At 45.2% G+C, this 24376-nt stretch overlaps 2 protein-coding genes and 1 non-coding gene across 8 annotated transcripts in view; all 3 read right to left on the bottom strand.

Moving 5' to 3' along the window:
• The window catches only part of TMOD1 (tropomodulin 1), an 80957-nt gene extending 69880 nt beyond the window's left edge, over positions 1-11077 (bottom strand). The window contains exon 1 of the mRNA XM_077912630.1: positions 10991-11077. The gene's annotated coding sequence lies outside the window, so the exon portion shown is untranslated. The remainder of the gene's footprint in view (positions 1-10990) is intronic.
• A 3036-nt stretch (positions 11078-14113) lies between these two features.
• Positions 14114-14217, bottom strand: LOC144322889 (U6 spliceosomal RNA). The gene has a single exon (XR_013388487.1). It is a non-coding gene; the product is annotated as a U6 spliceosomal RNA (small nuclear RNA).
• A 1210-nt stretch (positions 14218-15427) lies between these two features.
• Positions 15428-24376, bottom strand: part of TDRD7 (tudor domain containing 7) — a 72732-nt gene continuing 63783 nt past the window's right edge. For all 6 annotated transcript variants that reach the window (XM_077912617.1, XM_077912621.1, XM_077912620.1 and 3 more), the window contains 3 exons: positions 22419-22921; positions 18276-18436; positions 15428-15893 (listed from right to left, as the gene is read on the bottom strand). In XM_077912617.1, coding sequence (XP_077768743.1) covers positions 15673-15893; positions 18276-18436; positions 22419-22921 — 885 coding nt within the window. In that variant the 3' untranslated portion in view covers positions 15428-15672. The remainder of the gene's footprint in view (positions 15894-18275; positions 18437-22418; positions 22922-24376) is intronic.

Here is a 24376-nt window from a genome sequence, read left to right as displayed (position 1 = left end):
CCTCTGACATTTATGGAGTTGTTTTTTTTTTTTTTTTTAAGATTTTATTTATGTATTCATGAGAAAGAGAGAGAGAGAGAGAGAGAGAGAGGCAGAGGGAGAAGCAGACTCCATGCAGGTAGCCAAACGTGGGACTTAATTCCGGGTCTCCAGGATCAGGCCCTGGGCTGAAGGCAGCGCCAAACCACTGAGCCACCCAGGCTGCCCTATGGAGTTGTTTTTAAAGTGAGGGTGCAACATTCACCCCTCAAGGGATGCCATACGAAGGGAATGAAATAAAGGATAATATAGTTTAGACTGCTGGTTTCCTTCCCCTTTTCTCAGTCCCACAACACTTGAGACCAAATAAGCCAACCCTATGAGCATGAGATGGGTGGACATAGCTAAGCAGCCATGAGAAAGATTTAGGGGTTCTCAAGTGACTATTGACCTAATGTCAGTTGATGGCATGAGGCATGGGCCCCCAAAGTCATGGTGGGATCTCAGCTGCTTTAATCAAAGTACAGTGGCTGAAGCAAGACAGTGTTGGTCTTGCTCAGCTTCCTCTGGAGCTTAGCTCTGGGCCACCACTCTTTCATTAGTAGGGGTGACTTTTTTCTTTCTTAATAAGGCATTGGTTTTATATATAGTCAAGTGTGCAAGTCTTGAGAGTACAGCTTCCTGAATTTTCCATGTCCGTACCTATGTAAACACCACTCAGATGAAGACATGAGACATTTCCAGGCCACCAGAATGCTCTTATACTTCCTCCCAGCCCATCTCCCTCAAATATAGCTACTATTCTGACCTTAAAACCCAGATTGGCTTTAACTGTTTTTTGAACATCATATAAATGCAAACATTCTCATGTCTGGCTTCTTTCATGCAGCATTACATCTGTGAGATTCATCCGTGTTGCATGTTAGCAACAGCTCATTCTTCTTCACTGATGTGTAGTATTCCATTAAATGAATTAGACCATAATTTATTTAGTTACCCTGCTAGTAACAAACACTTGAGTTATTTCTAGTATTTGGTAATTATAAATAGGGTTATGAATATCTTGCGGTAGAAACAATGGCTTATTTCTCTTGGGTACATACCTGGAGTCAAATTGCTGGCTCAGAGTAAGTACACATTGAGTTTCAGTAGATGCTATCAAACGCTTTCCCAAAGTAATGGCACAATTTTACATTTCCACCAGTGATGATGAGTGTTCCAGTTGCTCTGCACCCTGTCCACTCTTGCTATGGTCAGTGCTTTTCATTTTAGCCTTAGCCATGATGGCGAGTGGGTGGTGGTATCTCATTGTGCATTTCCCTGCTCACTGATGATGCTGAGTATATTTCATATGACTATTGACCATGTGGGCGACCTCTTCTGTGAATTGGACCTTTTCTCACGAGTGGTGCTGAGTCCAGAGAAGGATGGCAGGACCATATGAAGAACAGTTGAAGGACCAGGGGAGACATGGTCACACTCTTTAACCCGTAACGCGTGACCCTGGGAAGGAGGAACAGACGTGTTCTGTGGCTCCCCAGCGGGCAGAAGACATAGATTACCAGGACATGGATTTACAATCTGTGCAAGAAACTTTCTAACATTAAGAAAAAAAAAAAATGGCCCGAGATGAGCACTGGGCTGATTCAGGAGGTAGTGGGGAGGGGTTACCAAAGGCATGTGAGCGGGGATGACAGAGTCCCAGATGAGGCCTTCCAGAGACAGTTGACGTCTCCACTGATGGTGGTGGTTGTTGGGGAGTTGAAAGATGAGATTTAAGACTTGGTTCTATTAGGAAAGATGTTTGGGGCCACTGAGTGGGGAGGATGGGGACTCAGAGACCAGCTATCTTTAAAAGACTTGTTTTTTTGGCCTGTTTGCTTTTATTTTCCCCAGCTGATCTCATTCTCTTAGTCATGTGGGAAAACACCTGCTGAAAAAGCAGGGAAACTAAACACAGTGTTTGACTCTGTCTCCTTCTGCAGTTGCTATGAGCCCCATCCCACGACACAGGAATCTCAAAGGTCTACATGTCCGTCAAAATTGTCCAATGGTTTAAATTAGGAAGGCCGTGTGTGTGTGTGTGTGTGTGTGTGTGTGTGTGTGTGTGCATGCACCAGTGTGTATTTTCATTTCTCATCTCCTGAGGTCATCACAGTGTCTGAGTCACTGCACGAATCACTATAAGCAACAGGGTTCCAGGAAAGGGCTTGGAAACCATCTGCCAACCCTAGCTGGCCTGCGAACCAGGCCATCGTCTGCTCTGTGGCTCCTTCTCCACTCCTCCCTGCAACTCCCCTAGTTCAAGCCAATAGGAGTTGTCACCAGGCCCAGACTCTTCTACTCCATCTTTCACCCAGCTGAAAAGGCTTCTAGCAAGCCAAGTATCTTAATACAAATGGAAGAGGCCATCAGAGTTCTACCATCAGAAGCATCGTCTTACTGTACCCCTCTGTCCACAAGACTGAAAGCCACTTGGGAGCAAGCACCTCTCTCTTCTCCATGATCCCACACAAAGCTGGCACCCCTCAAGTGCTGAGGGCAGGTTTGCTAAGTAAATGAGTGAAAGCCTAGCATTATTACTGGCTTTGACAGCCATAAATCAAAAGAATAAAAGTTGGTTTGTAGAAAAACCTGTGGACTTCATTCCTCTTCTCATTCTCCATTTTACAAACACAACTTGTCACCTTGCCTCTCAGCAGGCATTAGCATAACATTTGGCTTATGAAGCTCACCTTTGTATTTTCTGAAAAACCAATATGAAAATTATCATGAACAATGACAAAGGCAAATGGCAAATGGGGGAAAAATATCTGCTGCCCATTGAACAAAGGGCTAATTCATTTAATAGACAAGAGTCCTACCAAAAACCCAAGGCAAACCAAAACAACAACAACAACAACAACAACAAAACCAATCCAGTGAAAATATAGAAAGAGGAAAGGAACAGGCAATTCACCTAAAAAAAAAAAAAAAAAAAAAGGCCAAAAAGCCTATGAGTAGATAATGATGCTTGCTCATAACTATGGAAAGGTAAATTAAGAAATGAGCCATTGTCTCTCATCCAACACGCTGACAAAGATGCAAAAGCCTGAGAATTCCCAGTGTTCACATGTTGCGGGGGAGACCGGTGCTGTCACATAGAAGAGAAGCTCACATGGGTTTACCTTCGTTCAGGCAAATTAAGCCATATCTACCCAATTGCACACGCCCTTTGACTCAGCAATTCTACTTCCAGGAATTCATCTTATTCACTTAGTCACCGAATTGTACAAAGATATATGTACAAATCATCTGATTATATTAGCAAAAAATGGGAGCCACATCAAAGCTCATCCATAGGACACTGCGTATGTAAATTCTTTTTTTTTTTCGTATGTAAATTCTAATGCAGACATAGAGTAGAATGCTATTAACCTCATCTTTGGGGCGTTATGCCCAGTATGTCACTGTACCTTATAATAGCAAGCGCTATTCTGTACATACTGTCTAATGGGCATGGTGATACACTATGCAGATTATTTCATACAATCTAAATAACTCTATGAAGTAGGTACATTTTTAAAAAAGATTTATTTATTCATGAGAGACATCGAGAAAGAGGCAGAGACACAGAAGGAAGAGCAGGCTTCCTACAGGGAGCTGATGTGGGACTTGATCCCAGGACCCCAGGATCATGACCCAAGCCGAAGGTAGACGCTCCACCGCTGAGCCGCCCAGGTGCCCCGAAGTAGGTACTTTTTAATTCCCGTTTTACAGATGCAGAACCTGAACCACAGTAATCCGCCTGTATTAGCTTCCTAGGGCTGCGGTAGCCAATCACCACAAACTGGATGGCTTAAAGTTACTCTGTTGCAACTCAGAGTGTTCAAAAAGGGAATCAAAATGTCAGCAGGGTTGGTTCCTTTTGGAGGCTCGGAGGGAAGGTCTGTTGTCCCGTGCCTCTGTCCTAGCTCCTGGCGATGCCAGTACTCCATGGCATTTCTTGGCTTGCACCTGCATCGCGGACTCTGTCATCACAGGCCCTTCTACCCTGTGTGTGGCCACTCCTCTTCTTATAAAGACACCAGTCATCAGATTTGGAGCCCGCCCCAATCCAGGGAGACCTCATCCTAACTAATTACACCTGCAGGGACCCTATTTCCAAATAAGGTCACATTCTGAGGTTCCAGGTGGACATGATTTTGGGGGGACGCTATGTAACTTAATACAGTGACCAAGATCACAAAGCTAGTAAGTACTAGAGCTGAAGTTTGAATCCAGACAGGGTCCCATCTGACTACGCATCACCACAACGCCGGGCTGCCTTCTCATCATCGCTTCCGCTGTGTGACGCCAACCACATCCCACCCAGGTGCAGTCTTACATAGTGCCATGTGATAACTAATTTAGTCCCAATTTATAGATGGTGAAACAGATCCCCACAACAACACCATTTTATAGAAGGAGAAACTGAGGCATGGAGAGTTTAAAATGACCTGAATTTACAGTTAGTCACAGGCAGACATTTGATTTGAACCCAGAGAGGTGGTCTCAGAGTCCATGTTCTTAAGCCCTATGCTACACTGCTTCCACCTCATGTTCACCATCGTGATGTACACTCTAAAAATCAGGGCTCAGAAAACACCTTGCTCTCCTGAAAACTGGTGATCTTTTCATCAGACACCAACCATCCCCCAGTGCATCTTGTGCCCTTGCCCCTTGGCTGTCATGATTCATCCCAGAGCTGACTTGGGTGTCCAAAAACAGTTGCCATCTCAGCCAACACGCTGGCCTGATTTCCTCTCTTCATTCTGTGGTGGGTGTTCTTACCCTGGGCTTTGAGTGGCCTCCAGGGGGACCCACCCGCCCGCTGAAGTGACATGCAAACTGTCATGCAGAGGTACATTCATTTTTCTCCAGAAAAAGTTAAGAGCATGGCCCTTAGCTCCCACCAGATTCTCAGGGTTTCATAATTCTGGTTTTCAAGCTTGCTGCCCTGTCTTTTTAAAATTTCTGTTCTTACCATTTCTGTTGCCTGTTCAGGTTTATTTTAAGTGATCTCAATAGTGTAAATGAGTGATTTTAAGTGATCTTAATAGTGTAAATAGAATGCAGTATAAAAGACATAAACAAATGCATACAATGTTGTCTTCTGATCTGACTTTTTAAATCTCTCTGGATTTGCCAGGAGGAAGTCCCTCTTTGGCACCCCCCTCACCCTTGTCTTCTGAGTGGTTTCTGAAGGGGGCACCTGGGCCCCCCGCAGCCACTGGGAGCACTCATCCCATGCTCATAGATGCCATGCTTGGAAGCAGTGTGCCCTGAAAAGGCGATGGGACACAATAGTCTGAAGAGAGGTTTTAGGTTGGCCAGGAACTGGGGAGTTGGGCTTAAAAGACCCATCTGGGCCTAAATTGCTCCAGAATGCAAAGGAGAAGGAAGGAAGGGTACAGAAGATGGAAATCACCCACTGCTGCTCAGCCTGACCCTTCCAACAGCAGGCCGTTTCTGGGGTCTTGCCCTCACCCGCGTGTTATGGCCACAGGCCCCTCCCCACAATCATGTGTCCCATCACCAGGTTCCCTGCCACCTGCCTGTTCTGTTCCCCCCGCCGCCTCCCCCACATGCCTCCCCCACGACCTGCCCCATCAGGCTCTTTCTGGGTGCCCTGCATGTGCTCCATTAACGACAAACAAAACAAAAACAAAAAACAACAACCCTACCAGAAAGAGCCCTGGATTTTGAGTCAGGGCTTAAATGAATTCATTTATAGATTTTAATAAAAACGACGTCTTAATGCAATGGCCAAGGGGAGACTTTGAGATAACTAGCACTCACCTTGGTGCTCAGAGTGTGGTAGTCTGTGTATGCAGGATGAGCCTCACATTATGAGGTGTTTATTAGAGCTTCTTAGGAAATTAAGCCTATTGCTTAATAAAATGATTAGAGCTTATTAGGCACCAGGAGCATATTAGAAATTCAGAATCTCAGAACAGCTCCCAGGCCTACTGGGCTAGAGTCTGCATTTTAATAAGATCCCAAATGATTCAAATGCCAGAAAAGCCCTAGTATAGAACACAAGGGCTCTCACTCCTCAAGCTGCCCAAACCCTGGAGAGCACTTTTGTTTTTCTGGACTACGTGCTCTAGTTGGATGATCTGGAATGATTCCTATTCGGGTTCACTATCCTCCATCAACAAAAGAGGGTTAATAATACCTGCCCGTCCCCTTCTCCCCTTACAGGATTCCCGAGTTTCAAATGAGATCATGGATTCATTCTATTTACTGGGATGGGGCTGACGGGGTTACAGAGTCAGGGGGAGCAGAGAAGGCGTGGTTTCTCCCCTCATGGAATCAATGGTCCGGTGGGAAAACATGCTGTAGATACTGGCTGATGTTTTGTGATTGTCATGGCTGTCACTGGGCTTTCGTCTGCATACCCTTTTCCTCACTCATTCACTCATCCAATGGTCATTTATCACCACATAAAGTACTTGCACTGTGCCAAACTCTGAGCTCTGACCTGGAACACTGGGGAAACAGAAATAAATAAGCCATAAAGTGTCCTCACGGAGCTGTCAGTCCAGTCAGAGATAAGGATGTAACAGATGATCCCGTTAGGAACACACTGCGGCTGGTGCTCTGAGGTCCATTTGGAGGCCGAGAGAGCACAGGTAAGGCAATGAGGGGCTTTGCTTTAAAGGATTCACCTTGTTAGGAGGGGAGAGAACAGCATTCCAGGCAGAAGGAAGAGCAGGGCCAAAGACAGGAAGCCATCAAGGCATATAGGTTTGTACCATGGCCAGAAGGTAAGGAGCATCTGCGAGAGTGCCAAGAGATGGTTTTGGAGAAGTTGCTTGGGGCTGCGTCTTTCTTTGATGGTCCTGGGTTCAATGCTAAGGATCTGGTAGGAAATGGGGAGCCTCTGAAGGGAGAAGGATAAAAGGGTCAGAGCTACATTTCATAAAGATCTTTTAACAGAGGCATAGAAGAAGAAAAGATTTGGTGCAGAGAGATTTTACAAGCCCCTGGCAGTAGCTCAAGGAGGAGACAGCAAGTACTTGATTGGGGTCATGACTGTGGAGATAGAAATGAACGGAAGGAATATTCTGGAAGGTAGAATTGATAGGACTCTTGACCAAATAAATGAGGTGGTGAAGGAAAGGGAGGTCTCTGGCTTGGTGCCTGGGTGGATGATGTTACTAATGTTAACCAAGATGGGGGACACTGGAGGAAGAGTGGGTGGTGAGCCTGAGTCAGGCCTGTTGGGTGTGAAGTGCCTTTGGGAGGCCCCATTGGCTGTGTCTGATTGGCAGGAGTCATAGATGCCTGGAGCAGAGAGCAGCTCAGGCGGGACATACGAATTTGGGAGTTGGGAGTTTATAGCTGGTGGCTGGAGCCCTGGGGGTGAATGGGATTGTAGGCAGATGCGGATGCGGAGTGGAAAGAGAATAGGGTTGAGAGTGTCACTGACATTTAAGAGAGGAGAAGAGGTGAGTCCAAGAAGGAGACTGAGTGAGGCCAAGAGGCATTTGCTGCTTCCCTCAGTTCCCAGGGACATGGAGGGTGAACACCCCAGTGGCCACAACTCATCACCCGACAGAATCATCTCCAGGAAGGGCCCTGGGGTCACCACCCAGAAGGCCCAGGGTGAGCAGTCTCTCACTCTGGCTACGGACCCTGAGAAGATGTCCTGAGGCAGGGACGCGCAGGTGCTTGGGCGCGGCCTGCCTCCCCCTCTCCTCCCCATGCACAGTAACTTCAGCCTTTCACAGATGTGTTTTTGTCTGAGAGAAAAACAAAAGGATGCAAGAAAAGAGAAACCGAAGACATGCTTGCATCTGTTTAGTTTTTCAGATCAGGCGAGGACCCAGCACCTCCTAATATCAAAGAAAACCTCTCAGACATGTCCTAGGTTGACTCCAATGAGCTCATTCTCTCGTTACCATTAGGAGCAAAGAGAGTCGGGTCCTTTCACAATTAACCAAAGGAGGATCATATAAAACGAAAGAGAGGAAATGGGCCTCGGAATTATGCCCTGTGATTCATGTTCTCCCATAGAAACAGGACTGTGGCTTTAAACTGATAACGTCTCCGAGCAGCCAAATAATTGATCTATTTGGTGTTCTGGCTTTAAGTGAAAAGTGAATTGGCCTCTTTAGAAATGTTGGCTGCCGGGCTGGTCCATTAGTAAGACTGAAAAATCAAAACACTGACTGGAAAAGGCCATTATGACTCCTGGACTCAGCCGGAGTCATCGATAGATGATGTCATTTCAGAAGTAAGCAAGCCAAGGTCACAAGGCTCCTGGGCAGAGTCAAACTACCCTTCCTGGCCCATCACCACCCTCCTTCGCAGATACTGAAGCCTGCCAACGGAACACAGGGGGCTGAGCCGGGACGGGCTTTGTTTTATTTCTTTGCTTATCCTGATGCTAGAGGAATGTGATTCTAGAGCCCGTGACGCTGAGCAGGTGTTTAAGGCAGGCCCCGGTCCCCCCCATAAACACACCCCTTGTATTCTCTTTTCAGCCTCTTCTGGGTCCTTCTCCACCTCTTCCAGTTCCTGCTACCCCCCTCCCTGCTCCTTTCTTAGCCCAGCTTTCAGGAGTGGCAGCCTCTGTCCCCATGTCTTCAGCTCCCATTAGCCTCTGCCTCTTTCTCTCCCTAAGGCTAGAAATGGCATTGCAGGTACCAAACACTGGGCTGAGGGCTTTCCCAGCATCGTCTCACTTAATCCCTACAGCAACCCATATCCCCATTGCACAGAGGAGAAAACTAAGGCTCAGACACAGGCTGGGTCACCGCCCCCAGTAAAGCAGTAGCAGATCCCACGTTTGAGCCCTTTGCAATAGCCTGGGCCAAAGTCACACACGACCACCTGCCAATCCTGGTGGCCCCTGCCCAGTCCTCAGCCCCTCTGTCTCTCCGCAGCAACTGCCACTGAGCTCTCCCCTCCCCTGGCTCCTGGGAAGCCACCTTCTCCTACTCTTTCCCTCCTCTTCACAGGGCGGCACTTCACTTTTCTCATGCTAGGTCTACTGGGGACCAGCTTGCCCAACACCCCCTCATAGCTCAAGGTCACTCTAAGTGGGCAGTAGAGTTGGGGTTGGAGTCAGGCATCCTAACCTCCAGGTCAGTCCACCTCTTGTTACTCAGAGCTGCCACTAAATACCTACCTACTCCCTGTTTTTACATTTTTGTTGAGCAGCAGGAAGCAGCCCTACCCGGGTTGAGGGAGAAGGTGTGAGGCCCTGATAAGGTGGGGCGGAGGCTATTTTTAGAGGGCACTGGCTTACTACTTCAGCTGGGAGCAACCCAGGGGCCAAAATGGTCTAAAATGTGGGTTCACAAGATTGGTTCATTAAAGGGAATAAATAAACCAAAATGACAACATTCCTTGCTTTCACCCTGGCTGTTTGTTGTATGGCTCAAATTGATGGGACTGTCTTCATTTCCCCTTCCTTCTTTATCAGCGAGGCTTTGAGGTGGGTCTAGAGAAAACATAACATAGAAAGTAAAGTAGAAACAAAAATGAAATTTCAGAACTAGGGCGCTGTTGGCTGAGCGAGGGAAAGTCTTGGACAGCCGCGGATCAAAGAAGAGGGGGCATTGGTGGGGAGGCTCACAGATCCTCGAGACCCGCGTGAACAAGCAGGAAGGATCAGGAAAGAAATGAGAAAAGCTAGTGGGGCCTGCAGGCCTCCTGGCCAGCCCAGCAGCATGTGGCCTTGAGCAGGGGGTTCTGCTCCGCCCTGGACAAAGAACAAAACAGCTGTCATCATCACTAGGAGAAAGATGAGGATTTGGGGGTGCTCCCTCTGAGGCCCAAAACCTGAGTTAGGGTCTGGTTCTGTGATTCGGAAAAGGAAAAGCTGGGGCTAGGTCACCTCCAAGAATCTGAGAGGGTGAAGGTGGAGCCCAGGTGCAGGGTGGGTACGGCAGGAATGGGCTGTGCTGGTGGGGGGTTGCGGGGTGCTTGGGTGGCTCCAAGGCTCCATCATAGGCACTGTATAGATGGGGAAACTGAGGCCAGGGAGCTGCTGGACTGGAGCCTCTGGTCCTGCCCGGTTCCTTGGGTCTAAAGCTATCTGAGTCCCAGGCTGCTTTGTGAGGGTGACGGCCGCCTCCCAGCAGAGGTGCCCATAATTACCGCGGGACGCTCTTCCTGGAGGTGTGCGGCCCCGACTACTGGGGGGGACCCTGGTAGGGCCCAGCACGGGCCCGGGCCACGGGGACTGCCAGTGTCCGCTTGCCCGACGCCCGGCATGCGCGCGGCCGTGCCCCCGGCGCCCCAGGCCAGGGCGGCGAGCAGGTGCGCGCGGGAAGCCGGCGGGCAGGTGCGCGCCCTCCCTCCGCCTCCGCCGCCCCCGCCTCACGCCCAGCTCCGCGGCGCGGGCCCGACCCGCCGGACGAGCGGGGGACGCGGGGCCGCCGGGTGAGCGGGCGACGGCGGAGCGGCTGTGGGAGTCGGCGGCACGCGCGAGTCCCGGGGCTCCCCGCCGCGCCAGCCCCGCAGTTCGGGAAACTTTTCCTGCCACCCGCTGGCGCGGCCCGGACCCCGGGTCCCCGTCCGCGGGCGCCTCGGGCGGGGGCTCGGGCGGGCACCTGTCGGCAGCGCGGCGCCCGCCGGCTCAGAGCCCCGCCGGGGGGTCCGCGGGGTCCGCGGGGGGCGGGGGGGCGCGGGTCCGCAGGGGCGGCCGCTCCGCCCAGGACCCCCCCGCCCGGCACAGCCCCCCCCCCCCGCCAGAGCGCGCGGGTCCTTCCGCCGATTGCAGACGCGGCGCGGAGGGCCAGGGACGGGGGTGCCCCGGGGCACAGCGGCGCGCGGCCCGCCCGGCCCCGACCCCGGGCTCCGCAGCCCCGGAGGCAACCCGAGGCGGCGGCTATTTATAGAGGGAGCCACGCTCAGTCCCTCTTGGCGGCGGCGGCGACAGCTGAATATTTTGCCCAGATATGGCTGGGGCCCCGGCGCGGGGGCAGGGAGCCCCGCGAGCGCCAGGGGTCCCCGGGCCGGGCGGGGGGCTTACCGGGCCGTGGAGCCGCGGGCGCGGGCGCGGGCGCGGGCGGCGGCGGGCGAGCGGAGCGCGGGGCTGGACGAGCTCCCGGGGCGGCGGGCGGCGGGCGGCGGGCGGCGGGCGGCGGGCGCTGTGGGCTCCGGGGGTGGGAGCCAGGGGCGGGCCCGGCTCCGCGCTGTCACCGCGCCCCGCCCCGCCCGCCGCCCTCGCCCTCGCCCGCCGCCCTCGCCCTCGCCCTCCGCCGCGCTCCCTCCGCTCGGGGGCGCCGGGGCGCCGCGTGCCGTCCGCGGCCGGGGAGCGGCGACCTCTGCGGGCCGCCCCGAGGCTCGCTCCGCGGACGGAGGGCTGTGGGGGCCGAGGCCGAGCCTCGGTGTCCCCGCGGGCGCCAGCGGAGTTCAAGGGGCGGTAGCGTCCTCCGGGGAGAGGTGGGCGGCGCCTCGACCCCGGGCGTCTGCGGGCGGAGCACGGCCCCAAGGCTGCGGCACCTGTAGCCGCGGACCGCAGCACCTGCGCGCTGACCTCGGGTCCAGCGAGGTCGGGCGTGAGCCGAAGCTTGAATAACGGCCGTGAGCACGTCCTTCCAGCAGAGCCCGATGCACCCTCTCTCTCCCTGGCGAGCATCAAGTGTCCGAGAGCCGACCTCAAATACAACCCGAAAGTCCCACTTTCTTAAAAGGCTGATTAACACGCTTTCCAGAACAAACCACTTAAACCCAAACAGAAACTTTAAATTTTTAAGATGGCTCATAAAAGGGAATTCGCGTGGGCAGAAGGCATGGCTTCTTTTTTTTAATTTATTTTTTATTGGTGTTCAATTTGCTAACATATAGAATAACACCCAGTGCTCATCCCATCAAGTGCCCCGCTCGGTGCCCGTCACCCAGTTACCCCCACCCTTTCTACCATCCCCTTGTTCGTTTCCCAGAGTTCGGAGTCCCTCATGTTCTGAAGGCATGGTTTCTAATTATTATGGGAAACTTTCTCACAGGGTAGACCCTAATAATGCAACTCTCTTTTAATCGTGATGTATAGGGGCGCCTGGCTGGCTCAGCCGATTAAGCCTCTGCGTTGGGCTCAGGTCGTGATGCTGGGGTCCTGGGATTGAGCCTTGCTCAGCGAGGAGCCTCCCTCTCCCTCTGTCCTTCCCTGGCTTGTGCTCATGCTCTCTCTCAAACAAATACATTTTTTTTAAATTAAAAAAAGTCCTGGTGTATGGATTACTAATGAGAAACATTCCTTTTTAGTTTTTGTAAATCTTGTTTTCCATGAAAATGTATCCCTACATTAAAAACCCGCACAGCTGTAAAAGAATGCTCTTTTCAAGGGGATATGTACCACACATTTTTAAATAAAGCAATGATTTATTTCAGATTGTTTTTATTTCAGATTGTTTTAAAACCATTTTATTGTGGAATCAAACATTTAAGAGAAGTACATACACATCCTAAGTGTGCAGGTTCAAGAATTTTTATCACATGAACACCTGTTGCAACCACCATTCCGTCAAGAAACAACATTGCCAGCAGCCCTGAAACCAACCCCCTGTGATTCTGGGTCACAGCTCCCTCTATGGCTTCCTTGTCTCCTGCAGTAATCACTTCCTTGACTCCTTTCTTCCATGATTTGTCTCCATTTGCAACTCTGCAGTCTGAGATTAATCCGTATGGTTTCATGTGGCTGTAGTTTACTTTCATGGCTGTGGAGTTTTCCACTGCATGAATATACCACAGTTTTTTTTTTAATGCACTTTACTATTAATGGACATTTGTTTCTAGGTTTTAGCTACAGCCAATAGCGCTGCTGTGAAACTTCTTTACTAATATCCTCCAGCACAAGTACACATATTCTTCAATAATTGAAATCAACAAAAGTTGAAGCCTTGACCAGTTCTGGGAGGAGTTGTGATTGCTTACCGAAATTTGAATTTTTATTTCCCTTGTCCTAATGGGTTGAGCACCTTTTCATGTTTATCAGCCAGTTGGATTTTCTTTTTTGTGAAGTGTTTGTTCAAATTGGCTGCCATTTTGTTTCTGGATAGTCTTTTGTTCACTGAATATGTTCTACCTACAAATATTCCTCCACTGTGTGCTTTACCTTCACACCATCATAATAATGCCTTTGGGCAAACAGGTATTCTTCATTTTAACATAGTTTAGTATATCCACATTTGCCTTTATTGTTAGCACTTTGTTCTAACGTCTAAAGATGTTTAGGACGTCTTTCCTACTCCTGGATTATCAAGGTACTTTCTTATGTTATCTTCCCTCGATAGACTCTCATGTTTAGGCTCTAAATCCACCTGGAATCAATTTTTTTTTAAATTTATTTATTTACGATAGTCACACTCAGAGAGAGAGAGAGAGAGAGAGAGAGAGGCAGGCAGAGACACAGGCAGAGAGAGAAGCAGGCTCCATGCACCGGGAGCCTGACGTGGGATTCGATCCCGGGTCTCCAGGATCGCGCCCTGAGCCAAAGGCAGGCGCCAAACCGCTGCACCACCCAGGGATCCCTGGAATCAATTTTGAATATGGTATGAGGGAAGTTTCATTGTCTGTCAAATTGTCTTAGTACCAGATTAATTTTTCACTTACATCAACAACACACTTGCTTTATTTTAAAAAGCAATAGAAGCATTTTCTAAAGTCAGTGAAATAGAAACCACCTCTTCTTTAGCTGTAGGCAACTTGAGCATTTTTGTTGTTTTTTTGTTAGGGAAAGAAACTATTATAAAATACATTCACACTACTTTATTTTACTTAAATATTTATATGTCAAGTTATTTTGATTTTATCCTAAATGATTATTTGTCATAAATAATGCAATGCCATAAGCATTCCTGAATTTTGAATCATTTTGATGATATAAATATTAAGTATAAATTTTAAGAAGCTAGAAAGATAACTTCAACATGTATTACATGAAAAACTTCAAACATCTGGTCTTTCTTTCTGCTCTCACTTTTCCTAGATTTTCTCAAATAAAAATAAGCAAGTGACTAAGAATTTTTATATCCCACCTGGTCTCTCCCCTGAGAAGACTCCACATTTCTAATAGTTTATGCATATTCTCGTAGAGATCTATTTGCTTAAACTCAGTATTTTTATTTTTATTTTTATTTTATTTTTTTTTTTTTTCAAAAATATGGAACGCTTCACGAATTTGCGTGTCATCCTTGCGCAGGGGCCATGCTAATCTTCTCTGTATCGTTCCAATAAACTCAGTATTTTTAAAGTCTAAATTTTCAGTTTCCCAAATGGAGTGAGGGTCATCAACCTAGCCTCTCAGACATTAAGACTTTGCTTCACTTTTCGACACTTCCTTCTTCTAAAATGTCAGTACTAGTAATTCTAATTGAAAATGTCAAAAGGTCTTTAATTTTTTTTCTTCATTCCCATTGATCCCCTCTCAGTCCAGGGCCCTGCTCATTTTTTCGACCACTGCTAAGGAAGGCCTCCAACCTATCCCGTCAGTCCACCCTGCCTATCAATTAGCAAGCACATAATGGGTGCCTGATGTGTTAAAAAAATTATCCTGTCGGTTGTGGAAGACGCAGAAAGTGGTGTGTTCCAGAGTCCATTGTACAGGCTCATAAGAGCTGCTTGGGTATGTCTTTTCCCAGCTCTACATTGTGATGTCACATTGTTAGTGGGAACTCAACAATGGTGGGAGTATTTACAACATGGGAATCATCAGATACTGGGAATCATCAGATACTGTGAATCAAGGCTTACTCCCTGCCCACATTCACCAGAACCAACTGTCAAACATTTACCAGTGCACCATCAGAGAGATGACTAAGACCCATCCCTCCTTCAAGGAGCTCACAATCTAGTTGGGGTGATGGGTGCACAGACAACTAGTTATATACTATAAGGCTCAGTGAAGGTCTGAGTACCAAGAGAGAAATACCCAAAACGTAATAGAGTAGGAGGGATACCAGGGAAGGCTTCATGGTCAGCCTGGGAAGTCAGGGAGGATACTGGCAAACAAGAATGAGGGGTGGGAGAATGAGCAGCAGGCTGAAGAAACAGAATAAGCATGGTTTGGTGCTGTAGAATAGTCTTAGGTGCACATGCATGGGGTTCAGGAGCTAGATAAAGGTCCAGTGTGGCTGGTTAGGGAGCAGTGGATAATAAGGTTTACTGTGGAAGGTGTGGACTCTCTGGGCAATGAGTTGCCACTCAAGATTTGGGGTGAGAGGCATGCTTTGAGGTTCACCTGGGCTGCTTTTCTACAGCACCACTAGCAATGCTAATGTGCTAAAGACTCAAGGGAGTCCTCACACGGTTTGGTGACCCCTTGCTTTGGGACACACCACTACACCAGAGTTAAGTCATGAAGTTCTCACAATCTGAACTGTAAGGAACCCAGCACCACAGAGAAGACTTGAATAGAAAGGGGAATCCTTCACCTTAACATTATAAAGCCTAGAAATTATAAGGCAGCCAGTTTTTATTTGATAAACATTTTTATTCTAATATTATAGTAATAATTCAAGTGAAATTTTCTTTGAAAAGTCAACTCTGTTAAAACAAAACTTGTTAAATATCTTTCATCAAACAGAAGCGTATTCTTTTCAATCCCCACAGCAGTCAGAGCCCTGTAGCAGAGATAAGGTTTCTTTTTTTAAAGCCTACTACATTTTGTTATTGCTAAAAAATCTGAATTAGTTGTCAACATCTCAGAAGCAGTGATTAATTAACTTTTGAAAGCTCTACCAGATACTCTGACATAAAATCATGAATCCAGATATCTGTGTCTGGCAACGATGTGTCCACTAAATAGACTACGACTTTCCGGTCCCAAGGGTTAGCATTTTCTATAACTGTCTGCACCAACGCCACCAGAGGTTTCTTCTCCACATGATTTCGAAATACCATCGAAGCCTCCTCAGACCACTGGTTGCACTTCACCCCTAGGAGAAAGACAGGGAGTACAAGGATCAGTGAGGGGTCAGATGAGCCTTTCTTTGATCCGTAATAATGGAAAATTGTTCAGTCAATTCCAAAGTAGCTGAAACATACCAGGTTAGAACTTGTCTAATTAAAACAAAACAAAACAAAACAAAATAAAAAGATAGTTGCTCAACAATTTTAAAACAGTTTTCCTATTCTGAATGGGGTTACTTCTGTAAACCTTTACCTACAGACACAAGTTTCATTAAAATTGATGGCTGTGTTATAAAATGAAGTTATAACTACTGCCCACTTCCCTATATAAAGTATATGTACACTTAAACTGATAATGGGGATAACCAAGGCGAAGAAAAGATCAATAAAATCGGTAACACTGTTGTCAACTGTACTCAAAATATCAATATCATTGATACGTTTCTTATTGACAGACTTTTTTCTTGATGAACCAGATAACTTAGTGAAAGAGGAGGAGGAGGAGGAAGAGAATTCATACACCTAGAGTAGACTAATTTTTCAAAAAATTTTTTAATTTTTCAAAACTATATACAATACCATGGCAAGAGCCCTGGATTGAAAGTCTGGAGATCCAGTGACCATTCTCGGCTCTTCCTCTATCAACTGGTATGATCTTGGGCAAATCAAATGGCCTCTCAGGCCTCAGTTTACTTATCATAAAATAAACTCGTTGGACCAGATTCATTGTAAAACTCATGCATTTCTAAATCTTAAGCTTGAGGGCTCAAGTTAGAGAATTCTAAGTTAGAATTCTAAATTAGGTTTTAAAACAAAATTGACTGGGTGACAGGTACTGAGGGGGGCACTTGACGGGATGAGCACTGGGTGTTACACTATATGTTGGCAAATCGAACTCCAATAAAAAATATACAAAAAATAAAACAAAATTGAGATAAGAATAGGTGTTTTTCAAAAAATCTTAGTAAATTAACATGAATTAAGTCCACATATACTAGATTACAGAAACTATAAATGATGTCCCATAGTGATGAAGGTCTAGGAATTTCACACATAATTTAACAGACCCGCTCTCTATACAGTGAGTAGGTTATGTTCTTTGAGAATAAGAGAAGCCTAGAGTATCCTCCAAGCTGTTGTTTCACGACCTGGTTAATAGCAATAGTAACAGTACCTAACCCTCCTCGTGTTGGGGAGAAGTCAACAAGATGGAGTGGCTGGTAGAGACCTTTGCACATAATAAGTACCAGTGACTGTTAGCCATGGTGCTGGTGACAGGGATGATGGTGCCATGCACTCGTTCCTCACAGGCACTCCCCCTCTGGACAGTTTAATTATCATGCTTAACAACGTGTTGTTAGCAAAACCTGAACATTCAAAAGTCAAAACAAAACAAAACAAAACAAAAAAAAACCCAAAAAACAAAAACATGATCATTAAATCTGAAGAAACTCTTCAGAGGTCTAAGTTCAAAGCAGACCAGTGGGGACGCCTGGGTGGCTCAGAAGTTGAGTATCTGCCTTTGGCTCAGGTTGTGATCCCAGGGTCCTAGGATTAAGTCCTACATAGGGCTTCCTGCATGGAGCTTGCTTCTCCCTTCACCTGTGTTTCTCCCTCTGTGTGTGTGTCTCTCATTAATAAATGTTAAATCTTAAAAAAAAAAAAAAAAAAAAAAAAGCAGACCAGTGGTAACCACGCTCATCTGCAAAATGCCATTTTTTGGTTCATATCTAACTACCATGGGAGTTTCCTCTGAAATCTAGCAGGAGACACACACACACAAAAACAATCCTGAAAAATACTTCAAAATAACACTGTGTATAGATGTAGATAGACATCACCAATAAAAGCCAGTCAAAAGAAAAAATCTATATACATAATTATCTTTCATTTCTGAGATCAAATCACTTCTGCTATGGTGCTAAATGTATGGAATGACCCAGGGTAAGGAAATCAGGGTGGCACCATGTGGTCACAACCCCCCATATCACATTACAGTGGGACACAGAGAGCCCCAGATGGCTGAAGGTCTTCATCTCTCATACTTTTGAGCTCCACACTCTCTACTAATGCTGGTGAACCTCTGGATGAAGCTACACCTAACTATGCATGTTACCTATCAATGGAATGCACACAGAGGAGCCGCTGGCACTTGTACTGCTGCCACAAAAATCTAACTGGACAATATTTTTAATAAGTACCCCAGACACCTACCAACTTACATCCTCAGATTTTTTTTTAACTTTTTTAAAGATTTATATATTTGGGAGAGAGACAACGTGCGTGTGAATGCACACAAGTTGGGAAGGGGGAAAGGGAGAGTGACTGTGTGTGTTCCCCTAAGTACCCAGGACAAAATGACACTAGACACTGTGTGATGGCATGAGTTCGAATCCTGAAGAAATTACCTGCAAGTTGAGCTGTGACTGCTTGAAAGGGCAGCTTCCGGAACACAGCCGCCAGAGGCTGCACCTTTCTTATGTTGACCAGTTCATGCTTGCCGTAGTCCAGCTCATACACAGACACCAACCCGTTGGTCAGAATTCCTTTTAAAAGCACCCTGTGCCACCTAGATGTGCGTTGGATTAAAAAAGAAAGAAAAAGACACAAAGTCAACATGTGCTTTGTGGGAACAATGTATGAAGTAAAGAAAAATTAATGTAAATGACTTTTATTGAAATATGAGTCTGTACTGTCATCAAGGCTTTAAAAGAGACTGTTCCTTCTTACTCCAAAGGTTACTTACTACAAAGGTTACTTATTCTCTGCTTTGCCACCTGCTCACTTGATGGCATCTGTTCATTCAATCCCTGTTTATAGGCCTTGTGGAGCTAGTGCAGGAGCCCAAACACAATAAGCAGCAATCGCCACTAAAGCAGAATCAAACAGATGAAGGCCAATAGGGACAAGGCAAGGAGATCCCTTCACTCTGATAGGGAGACAGAGGTGGCCACAGGTCTAGGACAAGAGATATGTGTGGAAGATGGGCAGAGGGAGGCAGTCAGAACCAGGCCAGGCTGAAGACATGCATGGGAAGAAAAAGCACAGAAGATTCCATAGGCCGTGGCAATTGGCAGTGGAGCAAACACCACAGTAGAGCTAGAAGGCTGAATGTGTGAAAGAATGGAAGAGGAAATAAGACTGGGGAGAGAATGTGGGAAGAGATTACAAAACGTTTTGAATGCGAATGTGACCATTTTAGTCATGCCAAGGGAGGACACTGAAAAACAAAACAAAACACAAAGTCCAACCCACTGCCTAGAATAAAGAACCTGGAAAGGATTGGAGAGTATGGGGGAAGAAGAAAGTGGTTTCAGATCTGGAGGTCAAGGCATCAGAAAGAAATTCACATTAATGTACTTTTCTCCTCTGGGCCTATATTTATCATCATTACAATTAGAAAAGCTTAGACTTCAAAGTTAAAATATGAAGGACCATCTTAAAGTCCTGTAGTCTTGATTACATGATTGAAGAGTTTTATTACACCAAGGAAAGGAAGATTGTTTATAACATCTAAAAAGATAAGCGTCTATGGAGGCAGCCTCCACTCCTGCCCTGCCCTGGATGGCCAACCCAGCCACCCTCTGAAACAGGTTCATTAGCTATAAGCCTCAAGCCTAGGCAATAGCAGGGAAGGGCCTGCTATTGGGTTGGGGCTGCCCAGACTGGATGGATTCTCTAGCACAAGCTGGTGGAAAATGGGTCCAGAAAACCCCCAGAGCTGCTATAGGGTGAACTCTAGTAAGAAAGCTACAAAGAGGCCAATTTTGGGCACTAGTGATTGGGGGCTTTGGGAGAAAATTCCAGAAACCTTCAGATAAGTGTACAGTGCAGCAAGCAATAACCCATTAGTCACAGAGACAACAGGGACATAGAAAGGTATCATAATAAGCATATGAACTTTGGAGACCAACAGAATTGGGCTGGATTTCCCCCAGGGCCATCTTCCAGCTGTGTTACCTTGGGATCCTATTTAACCTTCCTGAGCTTCAGTTATCTCATGTGCAATATTTAATTTAATTCACTTGAAGAAACCATGTTTATAGCCTAGCATGTGACTGGGCACATCATAGGTGCTTGGCAAATGGTAGCCAGCATCATTATTATTATAATTATTACTAAAATGAAGATAAGCTGTGTAAAAAAAAGCACATCAGACCAAATTAAAGAGAAATTTTCATATGTGGAAGTGGTGTAGGTTGCTACATTTGTGTAAGTGTGAAAGGAGATAAAAATATTTGGTTTCTACCTGTAGTATCATCTTTAAATTGTACAGGGCACATGCTGGTGGTCTGCGCTTTTAGCATATAAATAAGCAGTACAGAGCAGCAAGGAGAGCTAGCAGAAGACTTATGTGTTGTGCTTCTCTGCAGCTTTTAATTTTCAATGCTGATAGCTTAATTAAAGGCCTCTGTTTGGACTAGATTACCAATTTCAGTACAAGGCCTCCTGTGAATCATCTGGAGAGGCTGTTAAAAACACTGATTCTGGGGTTCTATCTGCCCCACCCCTCCTGTCCTCCAACCCCCTCCCCGATTCTGATTCAGGATGTCTGGGGAGAGGAAGGAGAATTTTAAGAGGTTTTCTAGGCTATTCTTAGCCACGATGGATTTGGAAACCAAGCAATCAACGGTGTATCTGAAATCCCTAAGCCTTAGTTTACCACAGTTGGGGACAGGGCTTAGTAAGTAGTTCTGGCGTATAGGCAAGATAGAAACTCTAAACACTTTACACTAAAAAATAAAAAAATAAAAAAAAAAATAAACACTTTACACTGATTTGTTCATGAAGTTTAAGAAAATATCAGATAATCTGTTCTCATCTATAAGACATCTTTGATGATCTAGAGACAAATTAGCTGGTTAAAGTCCGGGAGTAGGACTGTTGGACCCATGCGGGGAGGGGGCTGAGTCTGAAGCGCCATACTGTAAGTCTCTGTTTATTAGCAGTTCTCCTGCCCCACATGACCCTGGCCCCCAAGTAGGACCTCCTCACTGCTAATCACCATTAATCTGTCCTTCAGATAACAGTTAACATTAGTTTCATTTTAACTGTGATTAAATTATTCTGTGAAGAGTTCTGATGTAGGCAAATTTACACAAGTGATGTTCCTGTGTGGAATTAAAGCCATGTATACTTACAGTTTAAACATGACATGGTGAAAATGTTTTTTTTGGGGAAGATGAAAAGCTTGTGACCTATATTCTGAATGGTTCTGAAAATGAGAGCTAGGATACTTTTTCTCTCTTAAGAGTGAAAAATTAGGCTTTTTTCTCTCTCATGAAAATAATGAAATTTTTACAAATGCCTATGCTTGATGTCTTAGGAATGAACAAAAGCATTTTATAAAAAATAAAATAAGCAGTTTGAAGTTTCAAACTGAGTTCTGGTTTGTGTGGGTGTGGGCGTGTGTGTGTGTGTGTGTGTGTGTGTGTTATGGGGGAACAGTTCTTTGTGTGTGACATCATCAAGTATGCTTGGTCAGTTACCCTAAAAAATGCTGGCAAAGGAGATGGGATGGGGGCAAAATGTTCCTCTCTAGGGCTTATGTGACCTTATAGTGCATAGAGTGCAGTGCTTGGGCTTCACTGGGTTGGAGCCAGAACACATTGGAGGGCTTTAGGAAAGGAGGATGTGGATTCAAATATGAAGTGTGAGAAAACGGGACTTCACAAATGAGAAATTGTGGTTCTCACTGTCTGAAGGCCGGAGAAGTGAACTAGGTAGGTACTGTTGCACCTTGTAAAAGGTGGCGCAAGCTCTCTGGGAGCAGCTGACAACATATATCAAGAATTTTGTCATCTTTAAACAAGTCATATCTCTTCTAGGAGTCTATATCATAAATAAATAATCTGAAATGTGAACGAAGATTTATGTTCATTGTTATTTAGAACAATGAAAAATCTGGGAGAAAAAAACCCTATGTAAGAGAATGGTAAGTAAATTATGATTCCTCTTTATGATGGACTATTATTCAGCCATTAAAAATGTTTACAAAGAAATTTTATCGCATGGAAAAATGTTCACAGGATTAAGCAAAATAAATAGGTGTGGAATTATATATAATAATAATATACCAATTGTATGAATATGTATAGAAAAGAACTAGAAGAAATACATAAGTAGTTTAACAAAGGTTATGCCTCATTGGCTGATTTTTGTATACTTTTTTGTATTTTCTAAATTTTCTACAATAAGTACTTTGTTTTTAAAATTTAAAAGTCATTCAAACAAAACAAAAAAATAAGTCATTCAATAAAAAACATTATTTCTAAATAAACAATATTTTGTCTAATAGGAATGTAGAAAAAACATTTAAACCTTCATTTTAGATATAATTAACATTTTAACAGGAATTTAATATATGGTCACTAGATTTTTAGATAAATGACATCATTTCAAATATCAAAAAATGGCATGATCATTAGTCTCATTTCACATTCAAAATTTCCATTTGTGTAGTTCAAAGTCTCCCTGCAGGGATTAAGGACTCTTGGTATCACTCTACATATTTTTCTTAGTAGAATAAAATGCTTTGTCCAAGGACCTACTTATTTTCCACTTTTGCAGCATACACTTGGTCTTTTTCCACTGCTACATGGCGCTCCTCAGACACACTGTAATACAGAATCATCTCTTCCATCAGAACTTCCAGCTTATGTATCTCTTGCCATGGCTGGATGACAAAGTAGCCCGGGTGACAGGCCACAGGCACGTACACATCCATGTGTTCCCCTGGCTTCGACAAGTGGACAGGAGGTGGCAGTTCCTCCACAGAGAGAGAGCTGGTGTGGTCCACCACGGACTTCTTGATGGCATCTGTGAGGCTCTTTCTGAAATTGTCTCCAGTGCTGCCGGGAACCGGGGTGCTACCACTTTTGCTGTTAGGAGAGCTAGTTCCACTGGATATGGCACTCAAAAACACATCCTTCTGATGCTTCCACAAGTCTGCATTTGTAATCTGGCGATTGATACTACGGTGAGGATCGGGGAAGTTCTTAGGGGTAAATAAATAAATATGTGCGATCCCTCTAGTTTCGTCCACTTTCGTAACCTTTGGAAAACACATGAGATATTTCAACAAATCCAAGTTCACACTGAATTCCAAGAGGCAGTTATAATATCAACTTCAGATATTTAAAACATAGTATTTTGCAAGAAACCCCAACTTGCTAAAATTCATTTTATTTAAGGTAAGATAAATTATCTATCACAGCTGTAGTAGTGAACAGGTTTTTAAGTCCAAACAATCTAGATGCCAGCAGCTGGCTTATGGAAATGAAAACTTTATTAACATCTAAAAACTGAGGACCTTGTAACCCACTAGAGGTCATTTCACTGAGATGGAGTCTATGTATCATGATTAAACACTTTTTTGGTTAATGAAATTTAAAAATGCTCAAAGTAAAGAGAACAGTATGACAAACCCTCATGTGCTCATCTCCCAGCTTCAACAATAACAAATCATCATAAGAATGGCAAGAGGTTCCATGCGCATTCCACCTAGGTTGGTGTATCCTCAGACTGGGAAGCAAAGGATAAAGCTTTGACATTCACCATACCCTTGGAGACCTCTGGTCCAAATGCCTTGTTTGGTCTTAATACCTGCCCTCACCCTTTATTGCCCCTCCCCAGTTACATGAGGGAGGGAACCTAAGGAGAAAAAGAGGAAAAAAGCTACACTCAATAGGCCAAAATTACAGCTTTGCCCCTTTACCCAAGAGACCTAGCAGCTGGCTACTTTTCCTAGCAGCTGGCTACTTCTCTCTGCCAGAGGGGTGAGTGTCTTACAGGAACAACGCGGACTGACAACTGGGATTGTAGAGCTGTGTGTCCCAAAGGGTTGGGTGCCTGGTAATTCTTACCAGCTCCTCTGATTTACCCTCGGAATGACAAAAATGAGATGCTTCCAGCCACATCAATCTCTTACCAAATAGGGCAGACAACGAAAGGCAGGAACAGAGGTCTGAGACAGGGAGACGAGGTAATTCATCTGTAGTAATTTACTTAAAAATAATTTTCCTAGCAGGATGAATCTATTTAAATTAATTAGCACTTCAAAGTGCTATGAATGAATGACTGCTAATTTATTTTGATATTTATGATACAGAAGTGCCATTTCAAAAATCAATCATTACAAAATATTTTTATTGAGTACCCTATACTCTGGCTTTAAGAGCTTAAACCATAGTTAAGAAACACAATATTCCTTATCGTGTGGCAATTAAAGAATATAAAATGGTAAGTAAGTGTGTAACTGTATAAACACAAAAAAATCCACGTGAGCTAGAATAATTTGGAGATTTTCATGAACATGTTTCTCAAGGGCATTTCACTGTTAAATGTTTATATAAAAATAACACTGTTTTCATTAAAACAGAGAACTATCTTACATTTCTATTCTTGGAAATAAGAGCAATGTTTTTGATACAAAGGTGCAAAAATGAAAAAGAAATTGGAGCTCATGAAATAAAGCAGTTTAAGTAAACCTTCAGGGGCAGAAAATGAT

The sequence above is a fragment of the Canis aureus genome, chromosome 10 (assembly GCF_053574225.1).
Source record: "Canis aureus isolate CA01 chromosome 10, VMU_Caureus_v.1.0, whole genome shotgun sequence".
Taxonomy (NCBI): domain Eukaryota; kingdom Metazoa; phylum Chordata; class Mammalia; order Carnivora; family Canidae; genus Canis; species Canis aureus.
This window is presented reverse-complemented; position numbering and strand designations above follow the sequence as displayed.